Source organism: Hippopotamus amphibius, chromosome 5 (genome assembly GCF_030028045.1).
Source record: "Hippopotamus amphibius kiboko isolate mHipAmp2 chromosome 5, mHipAmp2.hap2, whole genome shotgun sequence".
In the NCBI taxonomy this organism is placed as follows: Eukaryota; Metazoa; Chordata; class Mammalia; order Artiodactyla; family Hippopotamidae; genus Hippopotamus; species Hippopotamus amphibius.
This window is the reverse complement of record NC_080190.1, coordinates 19,132,771-19,155,036: the sequence shown is the minus strand read 5'-3', so window position 1 is coordinate 19,155,036 and position 22,266 is coordinate 19,132,771. Positions and strand designations below refer to the sequence as shown.

Here is a 22,266-nt window from a genome sequence, read left to right as displayed (position 1 = left end):
GGTTTTAGGGCTACTTTTATCAAGATACCTTTCTTCAAGGTCCATTTGTATCTTTGTTCCTTCCTTGTGATCTCCAACCTTTATAAGTGATATCTAGTTCAAGGGCCAAAGTGACCCTTTGGGACTTCTTCGTTTTATCGTAAATCTAACTTGTTGGCAGCCTCAACATTTAGGCCTTCCAATGTTCAAATTAAGAGACCTTTAAGTTCTGAAAAGCTGTTTCTAATTCATGTTTTCTAACCATTCCACAAAAGCACTAAAATTGAGTTTTAAGCAATCACAATATTAATCACATCTGTGAGAGATTTTTTTCTTTGTACTTCTGTGTCCACTGAAGTCTGTGTCCAGAATGGAGAAGTTTGATCACTGAGCATTTCCTAAACCCTGTAGCTTCTCTGACTTGAGAGAATTTAAAACTAAGCCTATGACATCTTTGTCCAAAAAGAAAGTTCTAAAAGTGTTTTCTGCAGTATACCTGGTGACTGAATCTGTTCCTGACAGTTTGCTGCTGAGCTGGAAGCTGTAGGGGAAGGAGCTGAAACTCATGTCAAGTGCACTTTTCCAGTAAACAAAGCAAAGCACTGAGTAACAACCTCCTGAACTGGGAATAAAGACCTGTGCGCCAGCATGAAGCCTGCACGACAGGTTTATCTTCTGGGAAGGACCCGACTGATCTTTCCTCCCCGACTCTAGTTCCTGCTGTACCTCACCACCCTTCAACACGTGCTGCTTCCACTTGTAAATGTAAAGTGTTCAGAATAAACTCTTGCAGATAGCTTAATTTGTGGTGTGTATTTCCCCACAGGCTGTGATGAGAACCAGCCTCAGACAAGGACCCCTTAACAATCATGTACGCTAGTGGCTCTCAAACTCGGCTACACACTAGCATTACCTGTGAGTTTAAAAAGATACTGATGCCTGCGTGACACTTCAGGGATTTTGATTAACATGGTCAGGGGTACAGCCTGGGCATCAAGATTTTTAAAAGGTCCCCAGGTGATTCTAGAATGTCCCACCAGGTCTGATAGCTACTGAAGGAAACTACGTTGAGGACCAGGCCTTCTTATGCCATAGCTGTGAATGATGAAACCAGTCGAACCCTAACTCCAACTGAGCACAATTCATGTTCTTTCTCCTCTATCATCCCAGTAGTTTCAAACAGTGTTCTTTCTGGTCTTTAACTGGAATTAAAGGAGAATTAGCCCAGAAGAGCTGAGGAAACATCTATTCTTGGATATTTGAAACAGGAGGGAAGGCAGGAATTAACTTCCCTCCATGTCTAGCTCCCGCTGTCTCCTTGACCTCCTCTCCCACTCCCCCCTCATTCATTCCAACTAAACCACAATGGCTGCCTTCCTGTCCTCAAACATGCCAGGTACATGCCAGCCTGTTGTTCTGCCTGAAATGCAGATACTCTCAGAGACACTCAGTTTGTTCCCTCATCTGCTTTAAATGTCACCTCCGTCAGACTGTGCCACCTGCTTTCTTTGTAATACATGACTCCATCTGACACATATTTTACTGTCTGTCCACCTCCTTACCCCTCACTGGAATGGGGCAGAGTCGTGCTTCATTCACTGCTGAATCCCCAAGTGCCCTTCCCTTATTGTTAGCTGTTATAAGCCAGACCCCCAAAGCTCAAGTTCCCTGGCTTAGAAAGAACTGCTATTGGACTAGGTGACTACTATAATTCTACTCATGTGTTTAGAATAGCCCAAAAAATAGCTTTGTATACCACAGAAACCAAAACAGTATGGTACTGCCACAAAAACAGACACATAGATCAATGAAACAGGACAGAAACTCCAGAAATAAACTCATGCACTTATGGTCAGTTAATCTATGACAAAGGAGGAAAGAATATACAATGAAGAAAAGACAGTCTTTTCAATAAGTGGTACTGGGAAAACTGAACAGCTACATGTAAAAGAATAAAATTAGAACATTCTCAAATACCATACACAAAATTAAATTCAAAATGTATTAAAGACCTAAATGTAGGACTGGATAGTGTAAAACTCCTAGAGGGAAACATAAGCGGAACACTCTTTGACATGAACTGCAGTAATATCTTTTTGGATCTGCCTCTTACAATAATAGAAAGAAGAGCAAAAATAAACAAATGGGACTTAAATTTAAAAGCTTTTGTACAGCAAAGGAAACCATAAACAAAACAAAAAGACAACGGACAAAATAGAAGAAGATATTCACAAAGGATACAACCTACAAGGAATTAATTTCCAAAATATAGAAACAGCTTATAGAACTCAATTAAAAAAGCAAAAAACAACCCAATCAAAAAAGGGGCAGAACACCTCAACAGACATTTCTCCATACAGATGGCCAATAGGCACATGAACAGATGCTCAAAACTGCTAATTATTAGAGAAATGAAAATCAAAACTACAATGAGGTATTTCCTCACACAGGTCAGAATGGCCATCATCAAAAAGTCTACAAATAATAAATGCAGGAGAGGGTGTGGGGAAAAAAGGAACTTCTACACTGTTGGTGGAAATTGGTGCAGCCACTAAGGAAAGCAGTATGGAAGTTCCTTAAAAAAGTAAAAATAAGTTACCATATGATCCAGTAATCCCACTCCTGGACATACATTTGGAAAAGTTGAAAGCTCTAATTTGAAAAGATACACGCATCCCAATGTTCATAGCACCACTATTTACAATAGCCAAGACACAGAAGCAACCTAAATGTCTATCAACAGATGAAATGGATAAAGATGTGGTATATAAATACAGTGGAATATTACCCAGCCATAAAAAAGAATGAAACAATGCCATCTGTAGCAACATGGATGGATCTAGAGATTATTATACTAAGTGAAGTAAGTCATACAGAGAAATATAAATATCATATGATATCACTTACATGTGGAATCTAAAAAAATGACACGAACTTATTTACAAAACAGATATAGACTCACAGACATAGAAAACAAACTTATGGCTACCAAAGGCGAAAGAGGCAGGGAGGGATAAATTAGGAATTTGGGATTAATAGATACATACTATTATATATAAAATAGATAGATAAGAACCTACTGTATATCCAACAGGGAACTATATCCAACATCTTGCAATAACCTACAATGGCAAAGAATCTGAAAAATAATATATACACACACACACACATATATATAATATATAAAATATATATAAAATAATATCTTTTATATTATTTTAATATATAATATATACAGTATAAAATATATATAAAATAATATATAAAACATAAAAATAATATATAAAATAATATATATATAAAAAATTGAATCACTGTTATACACCTGTAACACTGTCAATCAACCATACTTCAATTAAAAAAAAAAGTCTAGAATCCTGTGATCTCAATATGCCATTAATTGGGTATTTATTTGAGGTAAATATGTATGTATTAAGACTCATGATTAAAGATGTCGATTTTTCACAAGGCAGTAAAGCAGTTTTTCCATAAGGAACTAAGAAAATCCTTTTTAGTTAGCAAAAAGAAAGATACTCTGAGTAAAAACTATGATTTATACAGAACATCCATTGATCTTTATTTGATTTGACAAAATTTTCATTATTAAAAGACAGGTAATAAAATCTGAGCTTACATTGAACCTGATAAATTAAGTTCTATAGCATCTAGAATATTACATAAGAAATTTCAGCTGAGGGGGAAAGAAGATAAAAGCATCACATGCAGATGCTCCTGGCAAACAGGGAACTATATCTGCAGGTGAGGTCCATTGTGTGCAGTGCATAAAAATATCCTAGAGAAAATGCAATCGACTTACTTGGGTGAAGTGTTTTTCCTTTTGGGGAGAGGGAGAGGTGGCATAGAGGCGCAGGAATTCAAAGGCATGTACAGAATGGCTTCTCCATTTCAAAATGGTAATAAAAATATTAGATCATGGCACTAGGGCACCTTTGAGGAAAAGAACACCTTAACCAGAGTAGGCTCATTGCATAATTCTTTAGTAATATGTACAATTTTCAAGTAATGGAGGGGGCTTAGAGTAATTTTACTTTAAAAGTGGCTATCTGTTTTTCTTCTCGCCCTCTGGTGCTTGATCTGTTTCCGCATCACAGGGGCACTTTTCTACACAGTTTCTAGGGAACCATCCTCTTACTCTTGAAACGCCTGAGGGAGCAAATGAAATTGATATGCAATAGTCAGATATACCCACAATGACATCTGTGAGATCTATAAATCCTATTACTTCCAATGAATAAGTTTTTAGTTAGACTTTACCCACCCCCACCATCTTTTATAAGCACAATTTGAGGTTAAAATTAAATAACTAAAATTTAAAAAAAATATGTTCCTAACAAGCTAGAAAACAGATATTTCCCAAATTCCATCATCTGGGAAAGGAGCTGATATGCTCAGGAGAGCCCCCGTGGAGCTGGGGGGCTTGGTGTTCACGTACATGTGTGTGACTGTGAAGGAGTCGGCACACTGTCTTATTGCATCTGTTCTAGGGGATGAGCTCCCTGAGCCTTTGTGAATTTTCTTTTCAGACTTTTTCTAATGTGTGCACTTCTATATCAAGCTTGCCTAACCTGTCACATGGGTTAATTTATGATTAACCCAGTGTTTTCAAAAGAGCATCCTGCGTTAATCTTTAAAAAGGAACAATTTCTTGAACACCCCACTTACATCAATGGACAGATCATCCAAACAGAAAATAAATAAAGACACACAAGCTTTAAATGACACATTAGACCATCTCGACTTCATTGATATTTATAGGACATTCCATCCAAAAACGACAGACTACACGTTCTTCTCAAGTGCACAGAGAACATTTTCCAGGATAGATCACATCTTGGGTCACAAATCAAACCTCAGCAAATTCAAGAAAATTGAAATCATATCAAGCATCTTCTCAGACCACAACGCCATGAGACTAGATATCAATTACAGGAAAAAAACTGCAAAAAATACAAACACATGGAGGCTAAACAATTCACTCTTAAACAACCAAGGAATCACTAAAGAAATCAAAGAGGAAATCAAAAAATATCTAGAAACAAATGACAATGAAAACACAACAACCCAAAACCTATGGGATGCAGCAAAAGCAGTTCTAAGAGGGAAGTTTATAGCAATACAGTCCTACCTCAAGAAACAAGAAAATGATCGAATAAACAACCTAACCTTACACCTAAAACAACTAGAGAAAGAAGAACAAAGAAACCCCAAAGTGAGCAGAAGGAAAGAAATCATAAAGATCAGAGCAGAAATAAGTGAAAAAGAAAGGAAAGAAACCATAAGAAAAATAAATAAAACTAAAAGCTGGTTCTTTGAGAAGATTAACAAAATTGATAAACCATTAGCCAGACTCATCAAGAAAAAAAGGGAGAAGATGCAAATCAACAGAATGAGAAATGAAAAAGGAGAAGTAACAACGGACACCTCAGAAATACAAAACATCATGAGAGACTACTACAAGCAACTATATGCCAATAAATTGGATAACCTGGAAGAAATGGATACATTCTTAGAAAAATACAATCTTCCAAGACTGAACCAGGAAGAAATAGAAACCATGAACAGACCAATCACAAGTACGGAAATTGAGGCAGTGATTAAAAATCTCCCAACACACAAAAGCCCAGGACCAGATGGATTCACGCATGAATTTTATCAAACATTTCAAGAAGAGTTAACACCTATCCTTCTCAAACTCTTCCAAAATATTGCAGAAGGTGGAACACTCCCAAACTCATTCTATGAGGCTACCATCACCCTGATACCAAAACCAGGCAAAGATGTCACAAAAAAAGAAAACTACAGACCAATATCACTGATGAATATAGATGCAAAAATCCTCCACAAAATACTAGCTAACAGACTCCAAGAGCACATTAAAAAAATCATACACCATGATCAAGTGGGGTTTATCCCTGAGATGCAAGGATTCTTCAATATATGCAAATCAATCAACGTGATACATCATATCAACAAATTGAAGATAAAAACCATACGATCATTTCAATAGATGCAGAAAAAGCTTTTGACAAAGTTCAACATCCATTTATGATAAAAGCTCTCCAGAAAATGGGCATAGAAGGAAATTACCTCAACATAATAAAAGCCATATATGAAAAACCAAAAGCCAACATCGTTCTCAATGGGGAAAAACTGGAAGAATTCCCTCTAAGAACAGGAACAAGACAAGGGTGTCCACTCTCACCACTATTATTCAACATAGTTTTGGAAGTTTTAGCCACAGCAATCAGAGAAGAAAAAGAAATCAAAGGAATACAAATTGGAAAAGAAGAAGTCAAATTGTCACTCTGTGCAGATGACATGATATTATATATAGAAAACCCTAAAGACTCTACCAGAAAACTGCTAGCACTCATTGATGAGTTTAGTAAAGTAGCAGGATACAAAATTAATGCACAGAAATCTCTTACATTCCTATACACTAACAACGGAAGAGCAGAAAGAGAAATTAAGGAAACTCTCCCATTCACCATTGCAACAAAAAAAATAAAATACCTAGGAATAAACTTGCCTAAGGAGGCAAAAGATCTGTATGCAGAAAACTTTAAGACACTGCTGAAAGAAATCAAAGACGACACAAACAGATGGAGGGACATACCATGTTCCTGGATTGGAAGAATCAACATCGTGAAAATGTCTGTACTACCCAAAGCAATTTACAGATTCAATGCAATCTCTATCAAATTACCAATGGCATTTTTCACAGAACTAGAGCAAGAAATCTTACAATTTGTATGGAAACACAAAAGACCCCGAATAGCCAAAGCAATCTTGAGAAGGAAAAATGGAGTTGGTGGAATCAGGCTTCCTGACTTCAAACTATACTACAAGGCCATAGTGCTCAAGACAGTATGGTACTGGCACAAAAATAGAAAGGACGATCAATGGAATAGAATAGAGAACTCAGAAGTAAGCCCAAACACATATGGGCACCTTATCTTTGACAAAGGAGGCACGAGTATACAATGGAAAAAAGACAGCCTCTTCAATAAGTGGTGCTGGGAAAATTGGACAGCAACACGTAAAAGAATGAAATTAGAACACTTCCTAACACCATACACAAAAAGAAACTCCAAATGGATTAAAGACCTACATGTAAGGCCAGACACTATAAAACTCCTAGAGGAAAGCATAGGCAGAACACTCTATGACATACATCAAAGCAACATCTTTTTTGACCCACCTCCTAGAATCATGGAAATAAAATCAAGAATAAACAAATGGGACCTCATGAAACTTAAAAGCTTTTGCACAGCAAAAGAAACCATAAACAAGACAAGAAGATAACCCTCAGAATGGGAAAAAATAATTGCCTATGAAACAATGGACAAAGGATTAACCTCCAAAATATACAAGCAGCTCATGCAGCTTCATACCAAAAAAGCAAAGAACCCAATCCACAAATGGGCAGAAGACCTAAATAGACATTTCTCCGAAGAAGACATACAGATGGCCAACAAACACATGAAAAGATGCTCAACATCACTAATCATCAGAGAAATGCAAGTCAAAGCCACAATGAGGTATCACCTCACACCGATCAGAATGGCCATCATCACAAAGTCTGGAAACCACAAATGTTGGAGAGGGTGTGGAGAAAAGGGAACTCTCCTGCACTGTTGGTGGGACTGTAAGTTGGTACAGCCACTATGGAAAACAATTTGGAGGTTCCTTAAAAAACTACAAATAGAACTACCATATGATCCAGTAATCCCACTCCTGGGCATATACCCAAAGAAAACCATAATCCCAAAAGAAACTTTTACCATAATGTTTATTGCAGCACTATTTACAATAGCCAGGACATGGAAGCAACCTAAATGCCCATCAACAAATGAATGGATACAGAAGATGTGGCATATATATACAATGGAATATTACTCAGCTATAAAGAGGGATGAAATGGAGCTATATGTAATGAGGTGGATAGAACTACAATCTGTCATACAGAGTGAAGTAAGTCAGAAAGAGAAGGACAAATATTGTATGCTAACTCACATATATGGAATCTAAAAATGGTACTGATGAACTCAGTGACAAGAACAAGGATGCAGATACAGGGAATGGACTGGAGAACTCGAGGTATGGGAGGGGGCGGGGGGTGAAGGGGAAACTGAGACGAAGCGAGAGAGTAGCACAGACATATATATACTACCAACTGTAAAATAGTCAGTGGGAAGTTGTTGTATAACAAAGGGAGTCCAACTCGAGGATGGAAGATGCCTTAGAGGACTGGGGCAGGGAGGGTGGGGGGGACTCGAGGTGGGGGAGTCAAGGAAGGGAGGGAATATGGGGATATGTGTATAAAAACAGATGATTGAACCTGGTGTACCCCCAAAAAAATAAAAATAAAAAAAAAATAAAAAAAAAAATTAAAAAAAGGAACAATTTCTAAAAGTAAATAAAAAAATCAAAGACATAGTTTTCAATTCAATAGTTTTGATAATAACTTCATAGGACAATTCATTCACTGGGGGCGTGTACAACATAGCAGCTTAGTCACAGGCTCTGGAGCCAGACTGTGTGGGCTGGAGTCTTGGCTTCATCTGCATTTAGTGCGGCCTTGGGCACGTTGCTCAGCCTCTCCATGTTTCAGTTCCCTCACCAATAAAATGTCAGTGACAGCATGGACCTCAGAGGGCTGCTGGGGACCTGAATACTACAAGTGAAGCATTTCCACAAGTGCCTGTCACATAGTTAAGGATGGGATCCGGTGTTAGCTAATCCCTGCAAAGACCTGATAAGAATAAGTGCTATGGAGAAATAATACAAGGAGCTTCTTTTTGTTGTTTAATGATGTGCCTTCCTAGTTAGTTCCACTAATGCATATGACATGTCACTGTTTATGAAAGTTATTCTTGTAAAGTTTGCAGCTATTGCTGACAGTCTTATCCTTTAAACATCCCCCTCCACTTTCATACCTTCTGTGACGGAATCATCAAGAATTTTATCTCCATACAACCAGTATCTGAAATATTTAAAAGACTAAAATTAATTTTTTTTTTGGCTAGATACCAATTTTGTCATTCAAGAAGAAATTCAGTACTTTCTGTCACTTACCGTAACCCTCTTGTGGCTAAGATGAACTCCCCTTTCTGTAGCTTTATCCGAGGCTCTTCAGTGCAAGGGCTTGTGAAGAAGGTTTTGATTCCTCTATTCAAAGGACAGCAGGTACCACTGTAATCTTCTATTACTTTATACCGAACCTGTCATCAGTGAGCAGAAGAACATTAACCCATACCCGAGCTTTTTACTTTTGAATGTAAACTGTTAATGGTAGATACAAAATATCAGGCAACAAGTCTTTTTCCCTTCTGGTTCCCTATCCACCCAGTTCCCTTATAGAAGGTAATTAATTGATGCTTCTAATTCTCAGGCTTTTCTTACCCTTCATTTCAAGCACATGGCTAAGAATGAAATTTTAGAAGCAGTGCTGTCCCACAGAACTTTCTGCAGTGATGGAAATGTTTTATACTTGTGGTATCCAGAGTGGTAGCCCCTAGACACATGTAGCTATTGAACACTTTTAATGTGGCTGGTGCAACCAAGGAACTTATATTTTAATTTAATTTAAATTAATTTAAATAGCCACATGTAGCTAGTGGCCATTGAGTTGTTCTGCATCACTGTTTAAGGACAAGTTTCACACTAGGGAACTATATTGAGGATAATTATCTACTGACAATATAAATTGACTAAATTCCCTCCAAACCTCCAGTCCAAACTATTTAAATGAAAACAAAAATAATGTGCATCAAATTTCAACAAATGTATTAAGAAATATTATTTAATAAAAGCCAACAGTTGGTTTTTACTCAAAGGCAATTTTAAAAGCTACACAGACGTGTAGAGCCTGACAAAAGAAAAAGAAATTAGTATCACTGCAAAATAATTACTTACACTTCTGACTCTTTTATCTGCTTTTTGTTTCAACTGTTCTATCTGTTTGGAAGATATAAAAAGAAAAAATGAAGTCTCTTATCTCAATGTTGAAAAACAGGCTTTCTTCATTTACTGTATCAGAGTGACGTGACAAACTCTCAATTTTCCAATGTTTCAAATTGCTGACAATTTAAAGGCCATTTTTTTGTTTCTTTGTTTGTGTTTTTAAAAAGCAGGGAAAGAAGGTCCTATGACTAAAACCCAGCACTGAAGTGGGGCTTTCCTCTCAGTGCTTCCTCTGCAATGTCTTTGTGTGTATTCACAGAGCGCTCCCTGTGGCCCAGGAATCAGGGAGATATTGCTCTCTGCTCTCAGCTGGCCTCCAGGCTAGCCCCTAAGGTGAAGAGGATACAGGGACTCACTGATTCTTTAGGGAGATGGCAAATGGACCACAAAATTCATCAACAGTGAGTCTCGATTAGAAGTCATCATTTCAACTCACTTTTCTCCACTTATTTAGCAACAATTTATTAAATGACACGACATCAGATACAGCAGGAGAAATAATCTCTGCCTAGAATCTTGCCAAGTTAAGTTAAAGATACAAGATAATCCAAGAATTAAATAAAAGTGAGACCTCATGTGCTACTATCCATTAGTACATGAGTAAGTGCCAAATCCAGATGAGTCTAGAGCGGGGAGGTTAACCTTTATGGAAGAGTGGGGACTGGCGCTGGTCTGAATAATTCCTGATAAAGAGGAGGTCATTTGACACAGAAAAAACAGTGTGGGGGAAGTGTTAGGTGTCAGGAATGTACCAGGAATTCACTGAGTGGACTAGGCTGATTAGAAAGGGTGAATCCTGCTAGGATGTCATGGAAAGGTAGCTTTTGGCCAGATTTTCACAAAACCACGTTTTAAGGAATCAGGACTTTATCTCACACGTATGGAGAGATAAGGAGAGATTTAAATATATAAGGAGGAACATGATACAAGGAGTGCTTTAGAATTAACTTAGATTCATTCTGACATACTGAAAAAAAATTATTACTTATGTTACTGTAAAATGCCACTGGAGTTGAGGAGAAGTTAAAGGGAAGAAGGTGAGGCAAAAAGGCAAGATTATTTAAACAAAAATACTCACTGTTAAGCTGTACTGGTGACAGCCTTCTCTTATTGGCCAATCCAGTCCATCTCCTTTGGGGACCCCTGACCACGTAAATACCTGTTTAAAGTTCTTCCATCTACTTCCCATATCATAAGGAAAAACAAAGACTTCATTTAGCTGATAATATTGAATTCGGTCTTTAGCCTGTGGGTAACAAAGATGTAAGATGGTAGATACATCTGCCTTAAATGGCTTTTAGTAGTATACTATTGAGAACATTTATTCCTCAAATTTGTATCACTCCTAAAAATACCTTCTCCTTATTGAAACATTAGAGTACACAGGAGAAATGAACACACTTATCCCAATATCAGAAGAACTTGACACACAATACCAGCCTCGCATGATCACCCAGAAAATGTCTGCTGGGGCTTATTCAGGAATAAGCCTAAATAAGACAGAATTCAAGCATTCAAAAATGCTTATTAAAATAGTAACGTTATTCCATATATAAAAAATCCTCAATGTTTCTGCTTCTTCAGTAGAACAAAAGAATTCAGGTGTAAAGAAGAGATAGTGATAAAGAGATTTAACAGAAAACGGGTATATTCGGGATGGAAGGAACTGTTAGATGGGTGCACTAGAACGCAACAGCTGTAACCTGGGTGGCAGTAACACCTGTGGGAATGGCCAGGAAAGGTGTAACAGGGGAGTCATCATTTTATGAAAATGATTTTTTTTTTTAAAGCTAGCAGGTTATGTGTAAGAGACCTTCTTTCAGTTTTATATACCATTACATATGCCTATATACTTATTTATATAGGCATTTATATGTACATTTTAAGCATATACCTATATAAATATTTAGGTTTCATAAATTATATTATAGGCATTTAAATTGTTAGCTTTTACTTAAGGGGATAAACTGGATTAGAATTTCTGATAGAAATTTCTAAGAAATTTCTTAGAATTTCTGAATTTCCACTGACACCTAGTGGTATAAAGATACATTATTTATTCCTATAATAAGTGTACAAACCCAGTTGATATTTATTGTGTAATAAAATCTGGTAATTTTTATACATTTTCTTTAACTTAATGCAATCATTTATTTGATTTTTTACTGAGCAACAAAGTGCCAGTTTTAAAATAACTTCTAGATTTAGCATAGCACTTTATAAAGAGCTTTGGTTATTAGCAAAAAACAAACAAAAAACCACTGTTAATCTAATGTCAATATATTATGCTATTTATAGATATAGCTCACAAGTTTGGTATATTTTCTGTCATATTATATGATTATTTAAATATAAAGTCCTTTGTCAAAAAAAAATATATTATGCTAACTAGAGATGATATCGAACTATTTTATTAACGGGATAGTATTTTAGGGAAAAGCTTCTTGCAGTTACTTATAAAGTGATATTGATGTTAATTCAATTAAAAGAATTATCAAGCTGTAACATGACATGTTAGTAAATGGTAATTTCCTTTTTTATAAACAAAAGCTTCAGTCTTCAAAATGAATTAAGAGCCTCAGAGAACAGAGATCTAGAATATTAAGAAAGAAGAAGTGCTAAGGATGAGAGTAGCTCACAAAAACAACCAAGGCATGGTCTCTGTCTAAGAGAAGCACTCAGTGAAGATGGGGGATCCCAGCAAGACGATGTGTTAAAAGGTGGCAGAGATGTGCAGTAGGTACCATGGGAAAAGGGAATGAGTACTTAATCTAGTCTAGGGAGAGTCAAGGAAGGCTCCTTGGAGGAAGTGACAGCTAAACTAAGTCTTGAGGGACAAGAAATGAGGCAAAAAAGAGGAAAGAATATTCTAGGCAGAGGGAACAACATGTGGAAAGACAAAGAAGCATAAGATGTGCAAACTGGTGTTAACTGGTACTGAGTGTGGGTGGGGGGGAGGGGTGGAAATGAAGCTGGAGAAGCAGGTAAGGGGAAGACATAAAAGGTTTTATTACACACAAGCTAAGAAGCTTGGACTTAAACCTGTACATCAGTGGTTCTCCAAGCATGCTTTGCACACCTCCTTGAGTCCCCAAGACCTTTTCTTGGGGTTCAACAAAGTCAGACAACATTTAAAATAATAGTAAGATGTTATCTGCCTTGTTCATGGTGTTGACATTTGCAATGGTGGGTAAAATTGCTGGCACCTTAAGCAGGAATCTAGACAGTGGCACCAAACTGTATTAGTAGGTGCTATATTCTTCACTGCTACACACTCATAATTCAAAACCAAATCAAACCAACAAAAAAAGCCCAGTTATACATAAAAACGTCCTTGATGAAGAAACAAAAACTTATTCTTATTAAATTTCAGCGCTCAAGTAGATGTCTTTTTAATATTCTGTGTGACAAAATGGGAAGTACATATAAAACATGCCAAAGTGCTCATCTCAAGGAAAACACTTGTTTGAGTCGTGAGCTAACAAAAGCTGTGTAGCCAGCTTTTTTTCATGTCAGCATTTTTACTTGAAAGAATGAATAATGTTACAGACAAACCAAGGTTATTCAGACTTCAGTATTTAGTGGATGTCTTCTCGAAAATGAAAAAGTCAGGCTGTTACTTCATATAAACTGAGCATTTGCTGCCAGTGAAAAAAACAAGGCTTTCAAGTGAAAATTAGTTTGGAAAATTTATATCCACCACTATGAGCCTGACAGCTTTCCAATATTTACAGATTTTCTTCATAAAACTGGTAGTGATATGAATGAATGCAGCTTTTAGATACTGTATAATAAAATTTGTCAACATTTGAAAAATCTGCATAACACTGTTAATTAATATTTTCCAAATGACCAATGCCTGATGCCTTATATGGTAAAAGATTCATTCAAAGAGCAAGATAGATTGATGGATTTAAATACAAAAGAATACAAAAAGTTTACTGCTGTAGTTTCAGATCCACATGCAACTAACCTCTCAAGAAGTAGCACCTGTCAAGTCTTACTGTATTATCAAAGAACATCCACTATCAACTGAAAGGTAAGTTAAAATTACTCCACCCTTTTCTATCTACTTATCTGTTTGAGGCTGAGATTTCTTCATACACTTCAATCAAAGCAACATACCTCAAAAGACTGAATGCAGAAGCAGTTATGAGAATCCAATTGTCTTGTTAAATCAGATATTAAAGAGATTTGTAAAAAAAGAAAACAATGCCACTCTTCCTATTTTTTTTTTTTTGGAAAATTTTTTTCCAAAAAATATACTATTTTTATTAACATATAATGCATTTATTGTTATTTTTAAATGAAATAATAAATATTCAAAGATTTTCTCTGAAAATATGGCAAATATCAATAGATAAAATACATGTTAATGTCCTTAACACCTTTTTAAGGATGTGAAAGGTCCTGAGATCAAAAAGTTTGAGAACTGCTGCTCTAAATTAAAGCTCATCAACTGGCTGCCAGGGGGCTAAATATGTTCTATAAGTGTTTTATTTGGCCCAGGAAGGTTTTCTGTTTGTTTTTAATTTGAATTGCTTGCCAATGCTTAAAAATAGAAAAAAAGGTAACACAGAAATCCAGATCTCTGAATTTTCTCAGAAAAAAAAAAAAAAAATCACATGATCTCACAATACTGGGTGAAGACTTCCCTGTGGCAACAATCAGCTTCGTCTGAGGGCAGCTCTGGCCCATAGGCTGGCTTGACGCATCTGGGTTACCTGCCCCAGCCCTAGTGCATTTGGGTTTACAACCCTAATGTGCTACAGTGATGGTGAGGCTGTGCGCAGTTTTCAATGGGGAGGGGGTAGTCAGATGTACTTTTTACATCAGAATCCCAATGGACAGTGTGAGGTATATATTGGCGGTTGTGAGGTTTGTGACAAGTTAAGTGTCATAAGCCCTGTCTGATGTCTAAAGCCTATGTGATGGCACCTTGGTAGGACAGGCGTTCCTTTCCAAATGGGTTGCCTTCTCCTCTAGTCTGAGAGAGTACAGCCAAATGGTTTCAGGTGTGCCTTAGGCCTCTTCAACAACTCAGTGTGTGAGATAGTTCTGTGGGAGTTATACTAAACCAGGAATAAAGCAAACGGTTCCTTTAATCACGTTTTACGTGGCATGCCAATGACGTAAGGAAGCCATATGGTAGCCAAGTTTTCATTCTGGGGTATTTATTAGTTAATCTGGTCTATTAGTTAATAAATACTTTATCGACATTGAGGAAGCAATTATAAAATTTACCTTCTCTTCAATCCATGATTCAATAGAAGTTTTGTTTCTGAGAATTATTTTCATCTGAAAATCAAATTGGTAGAAAGTAAAATTTCATAGCGTGACTGGTTCATTTTAGATTATCATCTTTACACTAACCCTATGAGACAGTTTTTATTGCTGCATTATATAGATGAAGACATCAGGATAATAGAGATTAAGTAACACAGTATGTGGCCCATCTGACTCTTAGCCACTGTACATCTTCACATGAATGACCACAATAATCCACAATCAAATCTGAATCTACTGTTTAAATTAAAAAAATCATGTTTTAAGTACTATCATATGAATAAGCTTTGCAGAGTATTAACAAAATACTGATATAATCCATTTAATCAGTATTATATAGATGTATTTTGCTACTAAAGTCTTTTACCACTATTTTTAATTAATCTTAAATATATGATTAATCTATTTATTACAAGTAACAGTACCTCATTTCAGTCAACCTAGATATTCTGCTTGCCTTAGAAACTGAATATATTCAGTCTTGATTCTAGTTTTTGTTTCCTAGATACAATTCCATTTATGTAGGTTTTTATACTACAGGATTTTAGTTTATCTCTAATATGATTCCTAATTATAGGCATTGGGAAAATTTTTTCAAAGAATTTGATCCCAGGCTAGTAGAAAACATGAACTATAACCAAAACCAGGTTATTTTAAAACCAAGAGTTCAAAAAGGGTTGGGTGACCATCAGGGCCCTCAAGGCCAGCGTTTCTAATTCTATAAGTTCTGCAATTCTTTGAAGCCTGGCTGTGCCTTCATGGAGACAGTGTGACACAGTAAGAACAACCCTGGGCTAGTTGTCCTTATAAATATTCCCAGGGCCTAACACAATACATGGTCCACAGTGGGCCTTCAGTGAATGAATAAACTAATGAAGCGAATGAAATGAGTCATAAGAACTATTTTTTGATCACTTCTGGGCTACATCCTCCTTCTGTGTTCTCACAGCACTTTGTACATAAATCTATGATACACACATGACCCTGTATTAATGAACTCTTCACCACTTGTGAAATTCCTAACGGTAGGAACATCCTCATTTTCACTCTTGTAGCCTCAGTAATTAGCAGAGTGATTCATCACAGAGTAGACATTAAATAGCACCTATATCATAGGGTTGTTATGGAGATTAAATGAGCTGACACACGTAAAATGCCTAAAACAGTACTCAGTAAATGTTAGCTATGCTATTATGATTCTGATTTAATATATGCTATTATAAAATAACATTAATAATTATGTTTACTGAATATATGTTTACTGAATATATGAATGGAGGATCCTGGGTACATCACTTAACCTTCCTGTGACTTAATTGCTCATCTGTAAGGAAGGGAAAATAATAATCCTTATCGAACTCTTTTGGGGTTGATGTGAAGATCAAGAGAGACTGTGAGAAGAGCTTTCTCAAGTATAAAATGCTATATAACTCTAAGTTAGTATTTTTAAAGTTAAATCAATTACCTAGAAATTCTGGATAAGTCACTTAAAAGTTACTTGACTAGTATTCAAAGATTAAATAGAAGATGAAATTAATCACCTAGATGGAATAAGTAACAATAGTCTTCATTTCACACTGCGCACTTAAATGCAGCCTTTATCTCTTTCTCATTACAAGTGGCGCCAATAACTTGACAACTCTAGCTAGAGGTAATCCAGGAACTTACCTGGATGAAAAACAACATCCCGACAGCTATGGTTGTTCCTAAAGCTAATCCCAAGGCAAACAAGGTGGCAGCAAATGCAGCTAATCCAAACGGGATAATTGGAAGAGGATCTCTCCGGGCTGCAGTCATATCAATCTTTACCGTGTTCCACCCAAAGGAGAGCTATAAACAACACAATAACACACACTCGAAATACTTGGGTGTCGTAGTGGGCAGACTCTACTGCAGCATCTAAAACAACTTGATCAAAAAAGATCCACAAATGACAACATGACACTGTGGCCACAGCAAACAGAGCCGTTTCTAATTAATACTGTGGTTTGAACTCACACTGATATGCACAATATCGTCCTTCAGAATTCTCAGATGTTTTTTGTTTGCTATTGCTTCCTCAGAAAGCGTTAGGAGGGCCGCACGAACACCACTATGCATGAACAGCGGACACCGCTCTAAGCTGTAACTGTCTCCCATCTTCCCCTTGCTTTCCTACATTTACAGTGATCTTCCATAGCGACAGAGAGAGCCTAGGATCCAGGGGTTTCTTCCTTCATGTTCCACAATCAGAGGTTTAAAAACTAGCAAAATGTAGGCCAAATATGGCCTGCTGATATGTGCTGCCTGGCCTGCAAAATGTTTTAAAATATTCAGTTAGGTCCCAACATTTAGAAATTTTGTGATATAGAAATCATGAGATTTCACATAGAAAGTCCAGATTTTAGATTTTTCTTGAAAAAACCAGACGATCTGGCATCGTCAGGCTGGATTTCCAAACATCAAAACTGGCTGCAGTCAAATATGAGTTGTCCCCTGTGTGAGGATATGTGTTTTCTAGTTTGCCACAGTCCCATCAGGTCTATGTCCCTCATTTACCCTCCAGGCCTCTTTAGGGACCTGAATTTGTGACCACCAAAATTTATCTCATGACTACTTGCCCATAAATCAACTCAATCAGTTGCACGATATTTTAGAATGTGCACCTGCTCTGTGAGCCACGTTCTAGGGCACTAGAATTAGAAGTGAACAAAAGAACTATAATCGGCCACAGAATGGAATGCAAACAGAAAGCAACAGTATTGCCTTTTTTCTTCTCACTCTTCTCCTTTATCCTTCTTTTTTCACCACAGTTACCAAGTTTGAAGTCCGATAAGTTATACATAGTACTAAAATAATTATCAACTTCAACTAGAGCATATAAGGTGAGTTTCCAGAACAAAAAGTCTTTCCTCATCTTAAAAAACTGTTTTAATGCTTTTTAAAAAGGAATCCTGATAGAGGTAAAACATAGTTCTGTCTCCCCACCTCAATTGTAGAAAGCATGTTTCCAAAAGGGACTTCTTAAGTAATCTTGATAACTACTATTTAATCTGGCATGATCTTATAACAAACATTTTCACTTACCCGATTATAAAGCTGTGTATACATCGTCATAACAAAAATAAAGGCAGCGTGAATACAACCCAGTGGTGCTAAAAGGAGAAACAGTGTGAAGGAAGCATGATTTTGATAACCACAGCAGTTGTTGATCCAAGGACAGTGATGGTCCATCTTCATCACACATCTAACAAGAAAAATTTACATAAAACATGAGGCAGAAAATCCTGTCTACTTTAAGTAACTTGGGTCTTCAAAAGATTAAGCACATCGGAATCTAGCATGTTCATGCATGAGTCACAGAGGAATTATACTTCATGGAACAGAAAGAAAAATCTTTATGAGTTTTTAAACAACTCTGAACAGTGACTTCTTTTAAATTTTAAGCAGCACAAGAAAGGGCAGGCTTTGTAACAGCTTCTGAGGAAAAGATGTCTGCTACAAGTGAGTTTGTTTAAAGAAGTCAGCAGGCCCACTGAGAGGTTCATTATAGAGAAATGAGCAGGGTTCCTGGTTTTCCTCTAGCGCTGAAATGCACTGACGGAAGTGGAAAACAACAGAGGCTGAAAAAAATCACTTATAAATCTCACTGGGGCTGATGGGGCCTAGCAGACACTTGCAACTTCCTTCCTTCCTGTTCTTATCCTTTAGATGTGGAGTCTCTGAGCTAAGCAAGCTAACTCTGTAATATGTGGTTTAATAAGCAAAGTCTTACTCTGTTTCCTTTCCTTGAGGTTGCTAGTAGAAAATTTTCTTGCCTCAAACTAAACTTTATTTGCCCCTCCAATGGTCCGCCTACACCTCAGCACTCTCATCATAAATTTCTTATTTATCAGTGGACATAGGTGTTCATTAAAAAAGGTTCTAGCTTAATTCACATTTTCATAGTGATTCCATTTTCTTCCAATTAAGTTTTTTATATTAAACACTTGTGATAATAGGCACCTGGATTCATTTATTAGATTTGTATAAAGTGTAAATGTTAGTTAACTCAATAATGGAAAAAGGTCTCCTTTATAATTTAGACTCAAAACAATTCTAAGGCTAGTCAAGATGACAGTCGACAATTAACCCTGCTTTATGAAAATAACTTAATTAAAGGCATAAGTTTTTACCCTGCTCCTGGCAGGGCAAGAAGCAAAGTAAATTGGTACTTTTCTAGAAAAAAATCTTTTCACTTACAACAAAAAAGACTGAGACTTACTTATTACCAGAATTGACAATTTAAAAGTAAAATGAAGATTATGGAAACAAGTATTTTGACAACACTGTTTATAAAGTAGCCAACTTTCAGAAAATAAAACTAGGATTGATGTGGTAGAAAGAATAACAACAAAAAACCAGTAATCAAGTTGATCAATCCCCAATAAATAGCAAAGACAGACAGTACCTGTTACACTTTCTGCAGTGATGTGACCGTGGTGCCTTGTATGCTTGGCAGACTTTACAATACTGGAGGTACATGCTATCCTGAGAATTTTCCTTGGCAGCAAAATATAAACAAAATATAAATTTCTGGGTAATGGGAAAAGTGATGCTATTACCAGAAGTTCATTATCTAAAAATATTTTAGCTCAAATAAAAGCGCTGGAAATGCAAGTTAAAATTCCATCTTTTCCCCTTCTCCCATAAAAGAAAATCAAACCATAGTATTTATTCATGAGGCTTGACTTGTCATTACTAGGTTGTCCATTGTTTCTGAATACTTTATGGTTTAAACCAGTAGTTTCTAAAGAGTCTTTCTCAGTTATGAGGAATATTAATATATTACATGAAAGAAGATCCCAGCGCCAAACCACACTGTGGAATTATGAGGTGAGTGATATGCAGTGTTTCCTAGAAACTTATGTACTCATTACCACCCCTCCATTTTTTTTTAAATGCAGAAGTATTCAATGAAATTGCTTTGGGAAATATTAATTTAGATCAATACTTTCAAACCGGTATGAAATGAATCCTTTGAGCTTGAAATGATCAGTGATTAAATGATATGCTTAGTCTCTACTGAAGCAAAGAGCAGGCTGTGTTTGGTATTTCCGGTTAGCAGATAAGGCAAAAACTAAATATGTGATTATCATGAGAGTTCACCATCATAAGAAATCTTTTTCTTACCGGTTTCCATCCCAGAGGGACAAAGCCAGGACCAGCGAACATGGCATTGAAGTAATTATACAGAATCATGACAGTCCAATTTATCAACATGATGAAATTCACACTTCCTCCAGTGGTATGTAAGGGCCAATACCACAACACAGAGTCGATCATGGCCATGGTAGAGCATATTGCTATAACACCAAGGGCTATAATGGGACCCCAGTGACAAAGTCTCTTTAATTCTTGGAGATTTTCAAACTTGATAACTGAGCAGAATGTACCCATTTTGGTGACGAAGAACACCTTCCTATTTTTTTTTTTTTAAAGAACTACAGATTTCTTTTTTCTGTGCACACATTTCCACGTGCCACAAGTCCATGTGTGTTCCTGAACTGCCATGCCTTCACGTTGTGGGATGCTAATGCAGTTTATGCCATTTCCACGGTTACATACTCAATCTTATCTTGGAGAATCCAGTACCTTGGTTTGAAACTCAATCTAAAGAAAACAAAATGAGGAAGTTGAGTAAGACATTTTACTATGTATTTGTTACTGCAGTTATTGATTTCAATAATCACCTAAAAAAAGCAGCTCACATCAAATGTTACATCAACTATTTTATATACCTGTAATAAAGAGTTACATAGAAAAAAAAAAAAGCAGCTCACAAGTACATTACTGTGGAATGAGTATCTCACCAAATTTCAGAAAGAACTATCTTCATCTTATCCTGACTTTCCGTCACGTCTGCATGGCCCGTGAACTGCATTCGTGGTTGTTTTTATTCCTTTGTTCCCAACTCGTCAGAGGACTGTGTCTATGCTACCGTTCAGTGAATGGTTTGAGGAGACAAAGAATTTTAGAGCTCAGAAGGAAGACCTTAGGGTTGGCCTAATCCACTTCCTTCTTCAGAGGAAAGAAAATGGCTTGGAGAGGCTGAGTGATTAAACCACGACGATAAGGGCTGAACTCAATAGAAGCCAAGTCAGCAAACTCCCTTTATGGAGTTTCAAACTGCCTCTTACCCAGTCCCGAATAAAATCAAGTATGATCCAGACATGGTATACACCACTTGCTTGAGGTTGCCCCCCAGACACTAACTTAAGGGTTTATTTGTGCCAAAGCAAAGGTAGAGAGGCGGGAGGGTGAAAGCAAAGAGACTGCAAGAAGCGGAGGGGAGAAGAGAAGTGTGTGTGAACTCAGGACCGGAGGCGTAAATGAGAATGAACATGGATAAGAATATTTGAGTTAAAAAAATAAAAAGAAGAAGAAGAAGGAGAGGAAGTTCTTCCCGGAGCGAGGGACGGGGAAGGCAGGGAGGCGAGAGCCGGGAAGATCTATGGAAGGGTATTTCGGACTGGACTAGAGTGAGTCGAGGGAAGAAGAGCCGAGGGACAGAGTAACAAAGACTTCCACGCAACAGATGCCGCTGCCCTGTGCCTCAGGTTCCCGCTCGTGTCATGGAGCAGAGCGCTTAGAAATCCTCACTCGGGGGAGGAACAGCTTGGTAAGCGCGGTTGGTCTAAACATTCTGTAGATTCTGGCCTCACTCGGGTGGGGCGAAGACCGCCAAGATGATGGCTACGTCCCGTGCTTTGACTCCCACCTCGGTCTGGTCCTCAGTGCCCGCTCCTCGGCCATTACATTTCCGCGGCGGTTCGGGCTCACCCGGAGCAGGTCTTCTCCCGCTCGGATAACTGCGCCACGGGTACCCCAGCCCAGCTCAGGTAGAAAGTAAGTCCTGAGTGCTGGAGGCTGGAGTGCGGGACCAGCCACGACCCGCGCGTCGCTCTGCCAGCGCCCTCGCGGTTGCGCTGCCGCTCAGGCCCCGCGCACAACTCCGTGACAGCAACTTCCGGGAGGTTCTCTGCATCAAACTTC

At 37.4% G+C, this 22,266-nt stretch overlaps 2 protein-coding genes across 8 annotated transcripts in view; one reads left to right on the top strand and one right to left on the bottom strand.

Annotated features, from left to right (window-relative positions):
• The window catches only part of ACSL5 (acyl-CoA synthetase long chain family member 5), a 76,104-nt gene extending 75,335 nt beyond the window's left edge, over positions 1 to 769 (top strand). For all 4 annotated transcript variants that reach the window (XM_057734408.1, XM_057734411.1, XM_057734407.1 and 1 more), the window contains one exon: positions 502 to 769. The gene's annotated coding sequence lies outside the window, so the exon portion shown is untranslated. The remainder of the gene's footprint in view (positions 1 to 501) is intronic.
• Positions 770 to 3,535: 2,766 nt separating this feature from the next.
• ZDHHC6 (zinc finger DHHC-type palmitoyltransferase 6) lies at positions 3,536 to 22,232 on the bottom strand. 4 transcript variants are annotated; one of them, XM_057734141.1, is made up of 11 exons: positions 21,992 to 22,232; positions 20,404 to 20,883; positions 19,682 to 19,773; positions 18,319 to 18,478; positions 16,921 to 17,082; positions 15,211 to 15,264; positions 11,045 to 11,212; positions 9,919 to 9,960; positions 9,079 to 9,224; positions 8,940 to 8,986; positions 3,536 to 4,143 (listed from the first exon to the last, which is right to left on the bottom strand). In XM_057734141.1, exons 2-11 carry the CDS (start codon positions 20,668 to 20,670, stop codon positions 4,040 to 4,042), a joined length of 1,242 nt encoding a protein of 413 aa, XP_057590124.1. In that variant the 5' UTR covers positions 20,671 to 20,883; positions 21,992 to 22,232; the 3' UTR covers positions 3,536 to 4,039. The 4 variants fall into 4 exon arrangements, with proteins under 4 accessions (XP_057590124.1, XP_057590125.1, XP_057590126.1 ...); XM_057734142.1 differs by lacking the exon at positions 21,992 to 22,232 and adding an exon at positions 21,084 to 21,975; XM_057734143.1 differs by lacking the exon at positions 9,919 to 9,960.
• Between the last annotated feature and the right edge of the window lie 34 nt (positions 22,233 to 22,266).